Consider the following 11,488-nt stretch of genomic DNA (forward strand, 5'->3'; position numbering starts at 1 on the left):
TGGGATTGCTGCTGCTTCTGAAGCCCCTTCTCAAGGCGGCGGCTTCGCTTTTCGGACATCTCATATGACGCCGTCCTGACAAGAGGCAGTCTTGACGTGGGTTTCTTGCGTCCGGACGTGCTTCTCGGGGCTGAGCGCGGCAGGCCGCGGCTGCTGACGAGGGGATAATTCTGGTGCTGATAGAAGATGGCGGTTTCCGGTTCGTCACGGTAGCCGAGGAGGTTGGGCAGCGTAGGCGTTCGCATGATGAGCCAGCTCTCCCGGAGACTAAACCCTTTGGACTCTCGCTTCGCCTTGACGACCTTGGGCCCGTGGATGGCATCCTCGTCGATCCAAGAGTTGCACGAGTTCTTCCTCTTACGGCCCGCCGGCGACCCGAAGATGTTGAGGCTGCCGCTGTGTTTGATGGCAGGGAGGATGTGTGGCAGAGATCGCCTCACCTTCTTGCGCGGCGAGACCTGTGGCGATTTCGTCAGGCGGCGGCGCTGTCGGGGCGGGCGTATAGAGCCGTCCTTGGTATGCGTTTCCGTCTCGGTGGAGACGTCATCATCCTGCTGCAGGCGGGCTTGGGACTCGGTCGCCAGGCGGGCGCGTTGGTTGCGTCGATCCGTGAGCGTGACGAGGATGAAGGCGAGAGATACGAACAGGAGGGCTCCGCCTGCAATGGCGATGGCGAGGACCCAGCCTACCGTCAGGCCGCCGCCGCCGCCGCCCTCTTCTCGGGCTGCCACTCGAGGGGGCATCGTGACTGCTCTTTTGTCCCTTCTTCGAAGCGGATTCTGGTGGTTCCTGTGACAAGACGGACGGTGAAGCGAGCGGAGAACGATTGTGATGCGAGTATCGAGGACTCGACAGTAACAAAAAAACAAAGAACGAATGATGTCAGAAACAAAACGAATGGACGACGCCGCGCTGGCGGGAATCAAGCTGTGAGCGAGCACAAGGTTAGTAGCGGAGGCAAAAAGGGGAGCATCGCCGCGAGATGGTGGGAAGAGCGAGAGGGTAGGTCGATCGCGGGTAATAAGGCTCTGGACCAGAATAGCACAACAAATCTGGCAGAGGTATGGGGAGGGCCCTCCTCTGTCGAGGCGCTGGCCCCAGCTACGCAAAGAACGGGTGTGAGCCGGGCGTGGCAGTGACAGGCGGTCTTGGGTCAATGTCCGACTGGAATGTGTTACTACAGGCAGCGCGGGGGCACATTCCTGAGGGGCGCGATGAGGATATGAGGTGAAGGAAGGCCTGTGCACGTGAATGGATGTGAGCAGATGCATCGTGTCTGATCAGGTCTGGAGGAAGAGGTTGAGGAGACGAGACGGCAACGATCGGGCGTGGACTGCAACGCCATCATCGTCGATTTTTGGGTGTGGTGTTGAGGTCGGTGGTGACGGTGATGCATCCGGGTCAGGGGTGGCCGATCCCCCCGCCACGACAGGCCACGGCACTCTCTCCAGCCTCTTTGCACGACGCCTAACGTCATCATGGGATCGGCGGTGAGCAGTGGTAAGCGATTGATTCCCGCGATGCGATTGCTTGCATCGGGTCGTTCATTCACCTGATGATGGGCGTCGTCACTGTCGGGGCGGCGTATGGCCTAAGCCGACTGTCCGCTGCGCAAACCGCATCACGTGTGAGACATGCTCGAGTGCCGGTGTGTCAGATTGTCGCTGATGCCTTGCGTCGTCTTTGATCCAGGCTTTACTGAGCGACGATGGAGAGCTCAGTGCTCGACTCCAAGGGCTCCGATGGGTTACGTTCGTGTACCTGGTGGACGGGCCTCGATAGAAATTCCAAGGGTCCAGCATACGCATTGACTCGAGTATTTGATTTCGCCAATTTCTTTTCTTTTACTATATACATGTACGTGCACCATCTCCGTCGTCTTGAAGAGCACATGAAGTTACTTCATGGCGAGTCTTTGCAACCACGTTCCGAAAACCCGGCTCTAACCTCAACTCTGGCTTCAGCGTGATGCTTCGTTGTTATGCTACATTTTAATCGATCATTACACACTGAAATGAATGGAGGTCCCCAAGACTTTCATCTCCTGGGAGTATTTCAAGCAAGTGCGTGGTCTGTTACTCAACCATGCCATATCGTAGTCTCCGAGCATATGAAGGCTCCTAGCATATGAAGGCTCCTGTGTCGTTTCTGTTTGGGCGATACAAGTTTCAAAATAAGTCCTGGAGGCTTCTGATACTCTTCGGGTGTGCTTCATCAGCCAAATTGGGATACCGCTCTGGTGTTGCAAATGCACACACAAGACGCCGTGGGATGTGACTTCAAATCTACTGCCGAGTTGGTTGAGAAAGAGCATATGGACATCATTCTTGACCATTTGGATTCTTCTAGGGTTCTCATAGCATTTAAGTCTGGAAATAAAGTGCGGTCTAAATCTACTTCTGGGACTCCCTACGTTCGGCACATCAAGATAGACTGGATTTTATCCCAAGAGCACCTGGCAGCAAAAGACCAAGTATCATGAACACCTAGTTGAAATTACATAAGATTCAAAATGAAAAGCTTGCCGGAGGAACTTTACGATGGGCTAGACTTAGCTGAACATAGGTATAGTTTGCACAATGACAGGATTCATCCGTTGAACCTGAGTAAATAGGATTTTGACAGACATGTGCGTTACTCACCTTCTGCTTCAAAATCTCTCGGAAGACAAATGTCCAGATGTTGGCGCATCAATTGGAAGAATAAGATTCTCCTCCGAGTTGCAGTCCAGCCAAAGCTGGGTATTCAGAACCGCCCCAAAAATCCGGGAGCCAAGTGAATGCAGCGGGCCGTTATGGTCTTGAAACTTCTCCTAACCATGATACTGCCCTTATTGGCTTATTTAGGGGAGAGCGGACGGGATCCCAAGTTTTCCAATAGGTATGGTCGTATGTGCTAGGTGTGAAGCGTCAGAGCGTTGATATTGGCCATGCTTTTCGTTGCGCAAGGCAGAATTGGGGCTCCAGAAGACTTGAAGAAAGAGTATGGGGCAGGCGTGGCGGGTATCAAGTGCCTCATATGAGCCTGGGCTCCTACTACTTCGTGGACGTTGTTATAGTCTATGAAGATTCAACGACAGAGACGTGACCACAATAAATAGACGTCAACGCCCCAAAGCATGGCTGGTGCCGGGAGACTGATGTGGGCGAAGGGGTAAGGAAGACTCGGTGGGATGGCCGTGTCCAGAGTCGGTCATTCGGTAAAGCCAATCCTGACCGACGTCCGCCCCCATTGGCCGCCCCTCACCGGCGGCCCTCGGCAGCCAGTCAAATCAAGGCATAGGGACCAGTGGGCCAGAGATGACGAGCAGTTGGTCGAGAGTTGGTCCTGACAATGGAAGGGGCCGTTGACGCCCAAATGAAAAGGCCAAGAACGACCATGAAAGGGCTGGGCGCATTTTTGCAGGGTCCCTCTTTTCTGATTGACTCAGACACTGGATCAACAGCCTTGTCGACCTGCGACTCGCGAGAAAGAATCACGAACCACAGCAATCCTCGGTTTTCCCACGTTGCGCTTTATCAATTTGCCGCTTAAAGGCTTTACGACTTCAAGAGCCTTAAATATCCCCTCATCGACCAGCCACAGGCCAAGCCGCCTTGGGCGCCAGCCCAGAGGCAGCATCCACCCATCCATCACACGCCGGGCTGTGTGACTCTGGTGCATTCCCTCCTCATCCGGGTCGCACGCCCTTGCCAGATCCGCCCTCTGCCCTGTGATCAAGGCCTGAGAGCTGGCAGCAAGCTCTTGCATCTCGCAGGACAAAACACGAGGTTTTCCTCTCCTGATCTCCACACCAGCCAGCCAGCGCGCGCCTCGCGCCTCGAATCCCTTGCCTCAACTCACCTCACTCACCTCACCCTCAACGATACCCAAACAGGACGACCCGCATTGCAGCCATCGCCTTGCATACGCATCCTTTCACTTTCATCTCAGACTTATTGTGATCTCCACGTTGCACTCCTATCGAATCGATACCCAGCTTTCAACCCAGCACTCTTTCGTTTTTTTTTGGGGCTGCCATGGCGATAAAGTCGCCTGAGGTTGCCGGCTGGATCGATGGACCAGCCTCCAGCCCCCATCACCCAGATGAGACGGACCCCCAGCTTCTCAAAGACAACTCTACCGTCAGATCTTATACCACCACTCGTTTCACGTATCCGTCCATACGCACTTTTTATCGACGACATCCTCGCGTCGATCAGCTCCCCAAACCAGCGGCACCCCTGCTCGTGTTTATCCATGGTCTTGGCGGTTCCGTCGCGCAATTCCACCCGCTGCTGACCAGCTTGGTGCACCTCTCCTCGTGCCTCGCCGTCGACCTCCCCGGCTGCGGACGATCAGCGTTTGATCCAGCACCATGGGAGGCCTACTCCTTCGAGGCCCTCGTCGAGCTCCTGGAGGTCGTCATCGAGGAGCACCGTCAGAAGGATCCGGAGGGTACGGTCATCCTTATCGGTCACAGCCTAGGGACCGCCTTCAGCGCACGTCTCGCGAGTCGCAGCAAACCTGGCCGCACTCGCCTCTCAGATCATGTCGTAGCACTGGTGGGAATCTGCCCCGTGTCCGCCCCGCCTCCAGAGGACAAGGTGGTGCTATTCAAGAGACTTTTATGGATCCCCGGCTGGATCTTCGACCTCTGGCGACGGTGGGATCGGTGGGGTGGACCTACCAGCGCCAGTGTCAATCGATTTGTTGGCGCAGGCGCTGACCTTCACTTGCGCAAGATTCAGGACCGCTTCAACACCCAGAGCCGCACGCCCGTCTGGCGCCGCATGGCCTGGGGAACGTTACCTGAGTTCGAGGGCGGGACGGCCAAGGGTGGCATGCCGGGTCTCGATGTCTGGGCTGGCCTCAACATCCCAGTCCTCCTCGTTGGCGGTGAAGCTGACACCATCACATCGGCCAAGGAAGTTGCCAAGATCGAAACGCGTCTATCAGGCAAGGGGGCCTCTCCCTCCGAGGTGGCATCGGAAGATGGCGACGAGGAACTTCCCGACTCGGCTGCGCCAGTGAATACGTCAACGAAACCGTCCGATCACCTGCCGGCAACCATTGACGATATTCGCGAAGAAGATTTCAACCGAGACCGGCGAATGGTGAACCGCGATGACAGTACGCAAGACGATCCGTCCACGCCGAACGGAGGGTCAGGCCAGCAGCATCCCGCCCAGCCACGCCACCCGCAAAGACTTTCAAGGTCCATCATCCTGCCGGCACCCGCCAACCATGCTCTCCTGTACATGCCTGCCACGGTGCGCATTCTGTCGGGCGTCATCTCCAAGTTTTTGCAAGACAATGTGACGAATCGTCTCAATCTCGGCTGGCAGCTGCAGCACCTGAACCGCGAGGGCAAGTGGGACGTCAAGAACCTAGAAAAGTGGAAGAAGGTCGCGCCCGTATCGGCCCCCATCGGCCGCCCCGGTGCCCCCGTATTCCGCGCCATGAAGACCCTCCGCGAGACGGACGATGTCCACAGTCCCTCGGAATTCGCCCAGGCCTGGGGCAGCATCATCCGGACTGTCATTGATATCAGCCACGACCAGCCCGTGTACGACCCGTTGACGATGGAGCAGGAAGCTGGCATCACGTACCGCAAGTTCGCGACGGTTTCCAAGGTGCCCCCGCGCGACGCCGAGGTCGACATGTTCATCCAGCTCGTGGACCAGCTCCGCGAGACACAGCGCTTGGCGAGCGAGGGTCGGGAGGAAGAGGTCGACGACGACGAGAAGAAGCAGGTCATCGGCGTTCACTGCCACTACGGCTTCAACCGGACGGGGTATTTCTTGGTGTGCTACCTCGTCGACCGGTGCGGGTTTGAAGTGCAGGAGGCCATTGATGCGTTTGCCAGGGCGAGGCCGAACGGGATACGGCACTCGCACTTTTTGGATCAGCTCTTCATGCGGTATTCCGGCGTCGAGGGTGCCGGGGTGGCCCCCGGGGCTGGAGAGGAGCGATAGCGGTGTATGATACCACTGGGAAAGGGTGTTTTTTCTTCTTCTTCTTATGCAGCGCATTTGGGTAGTACATCCTCAGCGATACTCTTTGACTTGGACCATGGTATGAAGCACGACGTGAATGATGGCCGCCGCTCTGCGGGGTATTGTGCTGATGGGAAGGAGGCCCTCGTGTCAGCTGGCTGGCTTGGTCTCTGTGACTAGGCTTTGATTGATCGGGATGCGAAGACTGGCCGTGGCGCTGGATTCGTTGCGAACTCGGCGTTTCGTCTCCTATCTGATGCCCCGTCGGTCTATCGTATGATCCCACAGATAGCCGCCCACGATTTCCATAGCGAACATGCATGATGGTTGCAAATGTTCTCATATTATCAATTAGTAGTGTAAAAAAAAAAAAAGTCGTGTCGCAAAACTAAATCAATCCACCACCCAAACGCCCATACCATCCCGTCCCATCATAGCATCATCCTCCCCAAGGCCGTCCTACGCTTTGTACCAGCCATCCGGCGAATCCCCCAAGCACTCCCCCACCGTGACGGCCCGGAACCCCCTCGCCCGCAGCGTGGAAATCATGTGCCGCGTCAGCACGCTCACCGTCGTCTCGTGCACGTCGTGCGCCAGCACAATGGCGCTGTCGACGGCCGGATCCCAGCCGAGCTCGGCGTCAAACGTGGCCGCGGCCACGGGGACGGTGCCGTACTGGTTGTGCTCAAAGTCCTTGTGTCGATGCTCGCGTCGACAATGTGGAAGCCCAAGCGCCGCCATGTCGGCGGCGCAGGCGGCGTCGCACGAGAGGAAGGGGGCGCGCATGTAGCGCGGCGCGAAGCCGAGGATGGCGCGGAAGGCGTCGTCGTTGGCGGCCATCTCGGATGCGCGCGCGGCGGGCGTCAGCGCCGACAGGTCTGGGTGGGTGTAGGTGTGGGAGGCGATCTGGTGGCCGGCGGCGTAGGTGCGCTGCACGATGGCGGACCAGGGGTCTGAGGTCATTTCGCGGCCAAAGTTGGAGCCCGTGAGGAAAAAGGTCGCTGTCACGCCCTCTTCGTCGAGGACGTCGAGGAGCGACGACGTGAAGGTGTAGGGTCCGTCGTCGTAGGTCAGTGCTACCTGGCCCGGGTTGACGCAGGAGTAGAGAGTCTGGCCGAGGGCTGGGGCGCGGCGATGTCTGGATGGGAAGAGAGGGCTGGTGGGCGTCAGTCTTGTGGTTCTGGAAGAGGGGGGGGGGGCATGGCCATTTCTCACGTCGAGTCACGGAGGTGGAGGGCTGTGGGTGCTGTTAGAGTTGTTGCTGTGAGAGCCAGGAGGCCCAGGACTGTTGATGTGTACATGGCGAGGTTTGCTTGTGAATGTGCACTGCAAGACGTCGACGGCGGGTGAACTCGAGCAAGACGCGACGAAATCAAGCAAGGAGAGTCAGTAGTACAAGTGCACGCAGAGGGGCAAAGACTCGAGCAGAGATGCGGACGGCGACCTTAAGAAGACGACGGACTGGACAGGACTGTTGGGGCATCCTCACACTTCATGCGGCCAGAGCCCAACCTCTGCTGCAGCAGGAGGTTGGACTTTGCAACGCTAGAGAGGCACCAGGCACAGGAACCGCGTCGGGCTAACACCAAGACGAAGGTGAAAGCCACCCGCAGAGCTGGTCGCGGTCGACATCATTGTGCTTCATGGTTGCCCGGATGGTAGTATGTGCTCATGGAAAGCGTGGTTTGGTTCCCCGCGCAAGACAAGGGTCGACATGGCAGAGACAGACGCCAGAGACAGGAGACGTGGGCGAGACCTCATCCGAGGTAGTGAGTCGTGGGCTGCCAAGCAGCGGGATGCGGTGAATCGCGGGACTTTGACGTCAGGGATCCCAGCTGCCGGGCTCGAAGGGGTGTCATTCTCGTTGTAATAGGCACAGGGGACTCTTCACGAACGTGGTCTGACATGGCGGACATTTGATGTCAGATCTGAGAGGGTCACGACGTTGGCACTGTTGAACCGAAAGAAAGAGGAGCGGCGGTGGTCTGTCGTTGGCCAGCCTCTTGTTCCAGCCCCCGCGCGCGTGTGGTCGTCTCGACGACACCAACAAGCGCCTCTAGTCCCGTCTTGGCGTCGTGCGGTCGGTGAGGTCAGATTGGGTTTGGCCGCCGGCAGCACTTCATCTTCATGGGCCGGGCGCTCGTCTGCAACGAGCATGTGTCTGATCAAGCTCTGAGGCCCGAGACCAGAGGGTCAGGCCATGGTTCTCAGGCTGGAAAGCTCCTATTCGGAGTCATCTTTGGGATTGTCTGGAGCCTCGTGGGCCAAAGTGAGACTGAAAACAAGACACCGGCTGCTCGGCGGAGGACAATGCATGGCCATTTCCCCTTGGTCCTCACACTTGCAGAGACGCAAGGGAAGGCCACGGATGCAAGCATCGGGAGCCGAACGATTCCCGTCGAGAAGGCTGTTGGACATGCAGGCTTTCCGCGAAACAGCCCGGCTGGGTAAGGGATGTCCTGTGGGGTCCTCCGAACGAAAGTGAAAAGCAGGTGGTCGGTGGGTGAGGTGACTTTCTGCTGGTGGTTGCTGGAGTTTGTTAGTCTGTGGGAGATCGACGACAATGCCGCCTTTGTTTCGGCCTACTAGACTGTCTCGGGTGGTGGGTGACGTCGGTGACTCGAGGAGGTCGAGACTCGTTTGAGGAGGATTACCGTCAGAGCTATCCAACTGATATGCTAGAAGCAGAGGCTCTCGTTCTCTGTCGGACTGGAGATGGGGAAAAGACGGACGTCGGATTTGGGTTACATTGCGGCGGGCTGCATCAGGCTGTGTGAGGGCTTGCAGGAGATGTAGCGGGCAGTCGGCGAGACAGGGAAGGAGATGCAGAACCGAAGCTAGGTGGCTGACTGCCCAACCACACGCCGACACAGTGAGACAGCCACAGTCAGCCACCGAGAATGGACAAACACAAACACACTCGTGGAAATCAAGACAGTAGGGTCAAAATGTCAAAAACTAAGAACAAAAACATACAACATCAGGGATTCGCTGGTGGTCACCCACCCAACTACTAGTCCGACCCTTACTGGCTTATCTATGGGAGAGCGGACGGGATCCCGAGTTTTCCAGTAGGTATGGTCGTATGTGGGAGTCGACGAGCAAAACACAACTCATATTGGAAGACCATTCCCCAAGGAAAGTCTGGGAACCGAACCCAGCCTATGCACCCCCATGGCATCTTCACGTTACTCATCTGGCATTTGAAGTGATACGCGGAACTCATTATATATAGCCAGCCCACCGTCATTCAATCTTTGGCTTCTTACTCTATCTACCCAGGCATCCATGTGCTTTGGTAGGAATGGCAAAAGCCCATACCCATCGGTGTTGCGTGTCCCCGCCTCGACCAGCACAGAGGCCTGAGCCATGCGGGTCTTATCTCCCTTTCACCTTGGTGGCCGTGGAATCAACCCCCGCTCAGCGTAGGTACCAAGGTATGAATCACTACGTTATGACGAAAGCAGGTGATCAGGAGAGAAAGGTCCTAGATGACCGATCCCCTGAGCTGAAATAGCTCGCCCACCTAGAAATCTAGGTCAAGGGCCTTCTGCTTCTTGGGATGGTGTCTTGCGCATTTCCAGCAGCAGGCGATCAGCCCATCGCACGTGATGACATCCCAGCACCATGGCAACTCTGGTTACTTACCTATGCCAGCCAAGAAGTGGAAGAATTGTGTTTCCAGAAAAAGACCGGGGCGTCATTGATGGGATTCAGTGTTGTTGTTATACTATCTGGAATATGTAAGATGAAAGGTCACCAGTTGGACTTTCATGAACGCCACTCTCCTCGCATACTGCATAATCTCGGCGGGCTGTAAACTCAATATTCGTTCCCCAGCAGGAGCAAAACTGCATCACTTGTCACACATTCTTTGGTCTAACGGCCTTTGGTAAGTAGCATATTTCCCCAGCGGGCTTGCTTTCTCGTTTGAGCTATTTGTGTCTTGTGCCTTCAAGTTTTTGCGTTGGCCAGCATCTTTCTATGGCCCAAATAGATAGCAGAAATAGATACGGGATATGATGAAGGGGCTGCCATGATTTCACATTCACCAAATGCGTGTTTCCTACCGTGAGTGGCGGTACTCTTCGACTGCATGCCAAACACAATGGAGGTTAGAACAGCAAGCACAACTCAGATGGCAGACTTATCTTGCTTCAACATCCTTCGCCGAAGTCGCAAAGTACACTTTGGTCAACGAAAAGCCGTCCTACCGCCACGTTAGTTCGACTTGGACGGAAACCGGCAGAATGCCTAATCAAGGCGTCTTCTGAGCATCTTGACAGCTCCTTTTTCTTCTTTTTCGTTTTCTCCTTGAAATTGACCGATCCGTGGATCTGCTTGGCTCCCAGCAGCGATCAGCAACAGCATTGTATCACAACCATGCTTGTTCCAAGACAAGCGTGCCTTGGAAATTTTGGCCCAAGCTGATATACAGTGTCAATGCCAGCCACACTGCGCCTCCCCCTGATCCACCGACACGAGCGACGTGCAGCAGTGGTAGCCGCGCTGAATGGTCCGCCACGATGGCTTGCGTGGCCGCCGAGCCGCACACTCAAACACCCCCGCCTACCATACCACGACTGAAAAAGACAGACGACAGCCCTACCCGTCTCCATCCAACGTGAGCAGTCGAGGGTTTGTACATCTTGAAAATAACGTCATTCTATCGGCGCGACGAGAAAAGAGAAAAAAATCACCATGTCGGGAGGCTTCGCCAACGCCGTGTACTACCCCTCGTGGATCATCTACAAGGGCAAGCCCCCGTCATCGTTGAACGTGACCCAGGCGAGCCATGTTCTCTACTCGTTTGTCGGGTACAATTTTCACTTCTTTCCTCTTGTGATGCTTCACATGCTGACCCGGTTGAACAGCATCAATGAAGATGGCAGCCTCCGAGTACGTTGACCCACGCTGCTCTATTGATGCAGCAAACACGATGATGACGATGACGATGACGGGCTGACGTCCATCAAGGCTATTGACGAGTGGGCCGATACAGGCGTCGAGGCCGACGGCGAGAAGGGCTGCCTCGCGGCCCTCGCCAAGCTGAAGCGCTCCAACCCGCACCTCAAGACGCTCGTGTCCATCGGCGGCGGCACCGGCAGCGCGCAGTTCCCCGCCATGGCAGCCAACCCGCAGGCCCGCGAGACATTCGCCCGGGCGATCCGCGCCTTCGTCGAGCAGCACGAGCTCGACGGCGTCGACAGTAAGCGTTTCCACCAGGCGCGGACATGGAAGGCGCCTCTGCCTCTGGACAAGAGCGAGGCATAGCCATGCTGACCAAATGGCAAAACAGTCGACTGGGAGCACCCCAAGAACGCCCGCGAGGGCCAACGACTTTCTTGCACCTCCTCTACACGATCCGCACGCAGCTGCCGGGCCCGCGCTACCTCCTGACGACGGCGCTGCCGCCGGGGCGAGTGGGTGCTCCGCAACATCGACCTCGCGCAGGCGGGCGCAGTACCTCGACCCTCCTCAACCTCATGGCCCTACGACCTCACAGGCGC

At 56.8% G+C, this 11,488-nt stretch overlaps 4 protein-coding genes across 4 annotated transcripts in view; 3 read left to right on the forward strand and 1 right to left on the reverse strand.

Annotated features, from left to right (window-relative positions):
• VDBG_07681 (predicted protein) overlaps positions 1 to 1,231 on the forward strand; it is a gene marked incomplete at both ends in the record, with an annotated part of 1,510 nt that extends 279 nt beyond the window's left edge. Inside the window, 2 exons of the mRNA XM_003002176.1 lie at positions 184 to 944; positions 1,043 to 1,231. Of these exons, the coding sequence (XP_003002222.1) occupies positions 184 to 944; positions 1,043 to 1,231 (950 nt within the window). The remainder of the gene's footprint in view (positions 1 to 183; positions 945 to 1,042) is intronic.
• Positions 1,232 to 4,019: 2,788 nt separating this feature from the next.
• VDBG_07682 (dual specificity phosphatase) lies at positions 4,020 to 5,957 on the forward strand (the record flags this gene model as incomplete). Its single annotated transcript, XM_003002177.1, has 1 exon — positions 4,020 to 5,957. One exon carries the CDS (start codon positions 4,020 to 4,022, stop codon positions 5,955 to 5,957), a length of 1,938 nt encoding a protein of 645 aa, XP_003002223.1.
• A 480-nt stretch (positions 5,958 to 6,437) lies between these two features.
• Positions 6,438 to 7,279, reverse strand: VDBG_07683 (bifunctional xylanase/deacetylase; the record flags this gene model as incomplete). The annotated part of the gene is made up of 2 exons (XM_003002178.1): positions 6,438 to 7,134; positions 7,194 to 7,279. The coding sequence occupies 2 exons, from the start codon at positions 7,277 to 7,279 to the stop codon at positions 6,438 to 6,440; spliced, it is 783 nt and encodes a 260-aa protein (XP_003002224.1).
• A 3,400-nt stretch (positions 7,280 to 10,679) lies between these two features.
• The window catches only part of VDBG_07684 (chitinase 18-2), a gene marked incomplete at both ends in the record, with an annotated part of 1,282 nt that continues 473 nt past the window's right edge, over positions 10,680 to 11,488 (forward strand). The window contains 3 exons of the mRNA XM_003002179.1: positions 10,680 to 10,795; positions 10,910 to 11,187; positions 11,289 to 11,401. Of these exons, the coding sequence (XP_003002225.1) occupies positions 10,680 to 10,795; positions 10,910 to 11,187; positions 11,289 to 11,401 (507 nt within the window). The remainder of the gene's footprint in view (positions 10,796 to 10,909; positions 11,188 to 11,288; positions 11,402 to 11,488) is intronic.

The sequence above is a fragment of the Verticillium alfalfae genome, genomic scaffold, assembly GCF_000150825.1.
Source record: "Verticillium alfalfae VaMs.102 supercont1.10 genomic scaffold, whole genome shotgun sequence".
Taxonomy (NCBI): domain Eukaryota; kingdom Fungi; phylum Ascomycota; class Sordariomycetes; order Glomerellales; family Plectosphaerellaceae; genus Verticillium; species Verticillium alfalfae.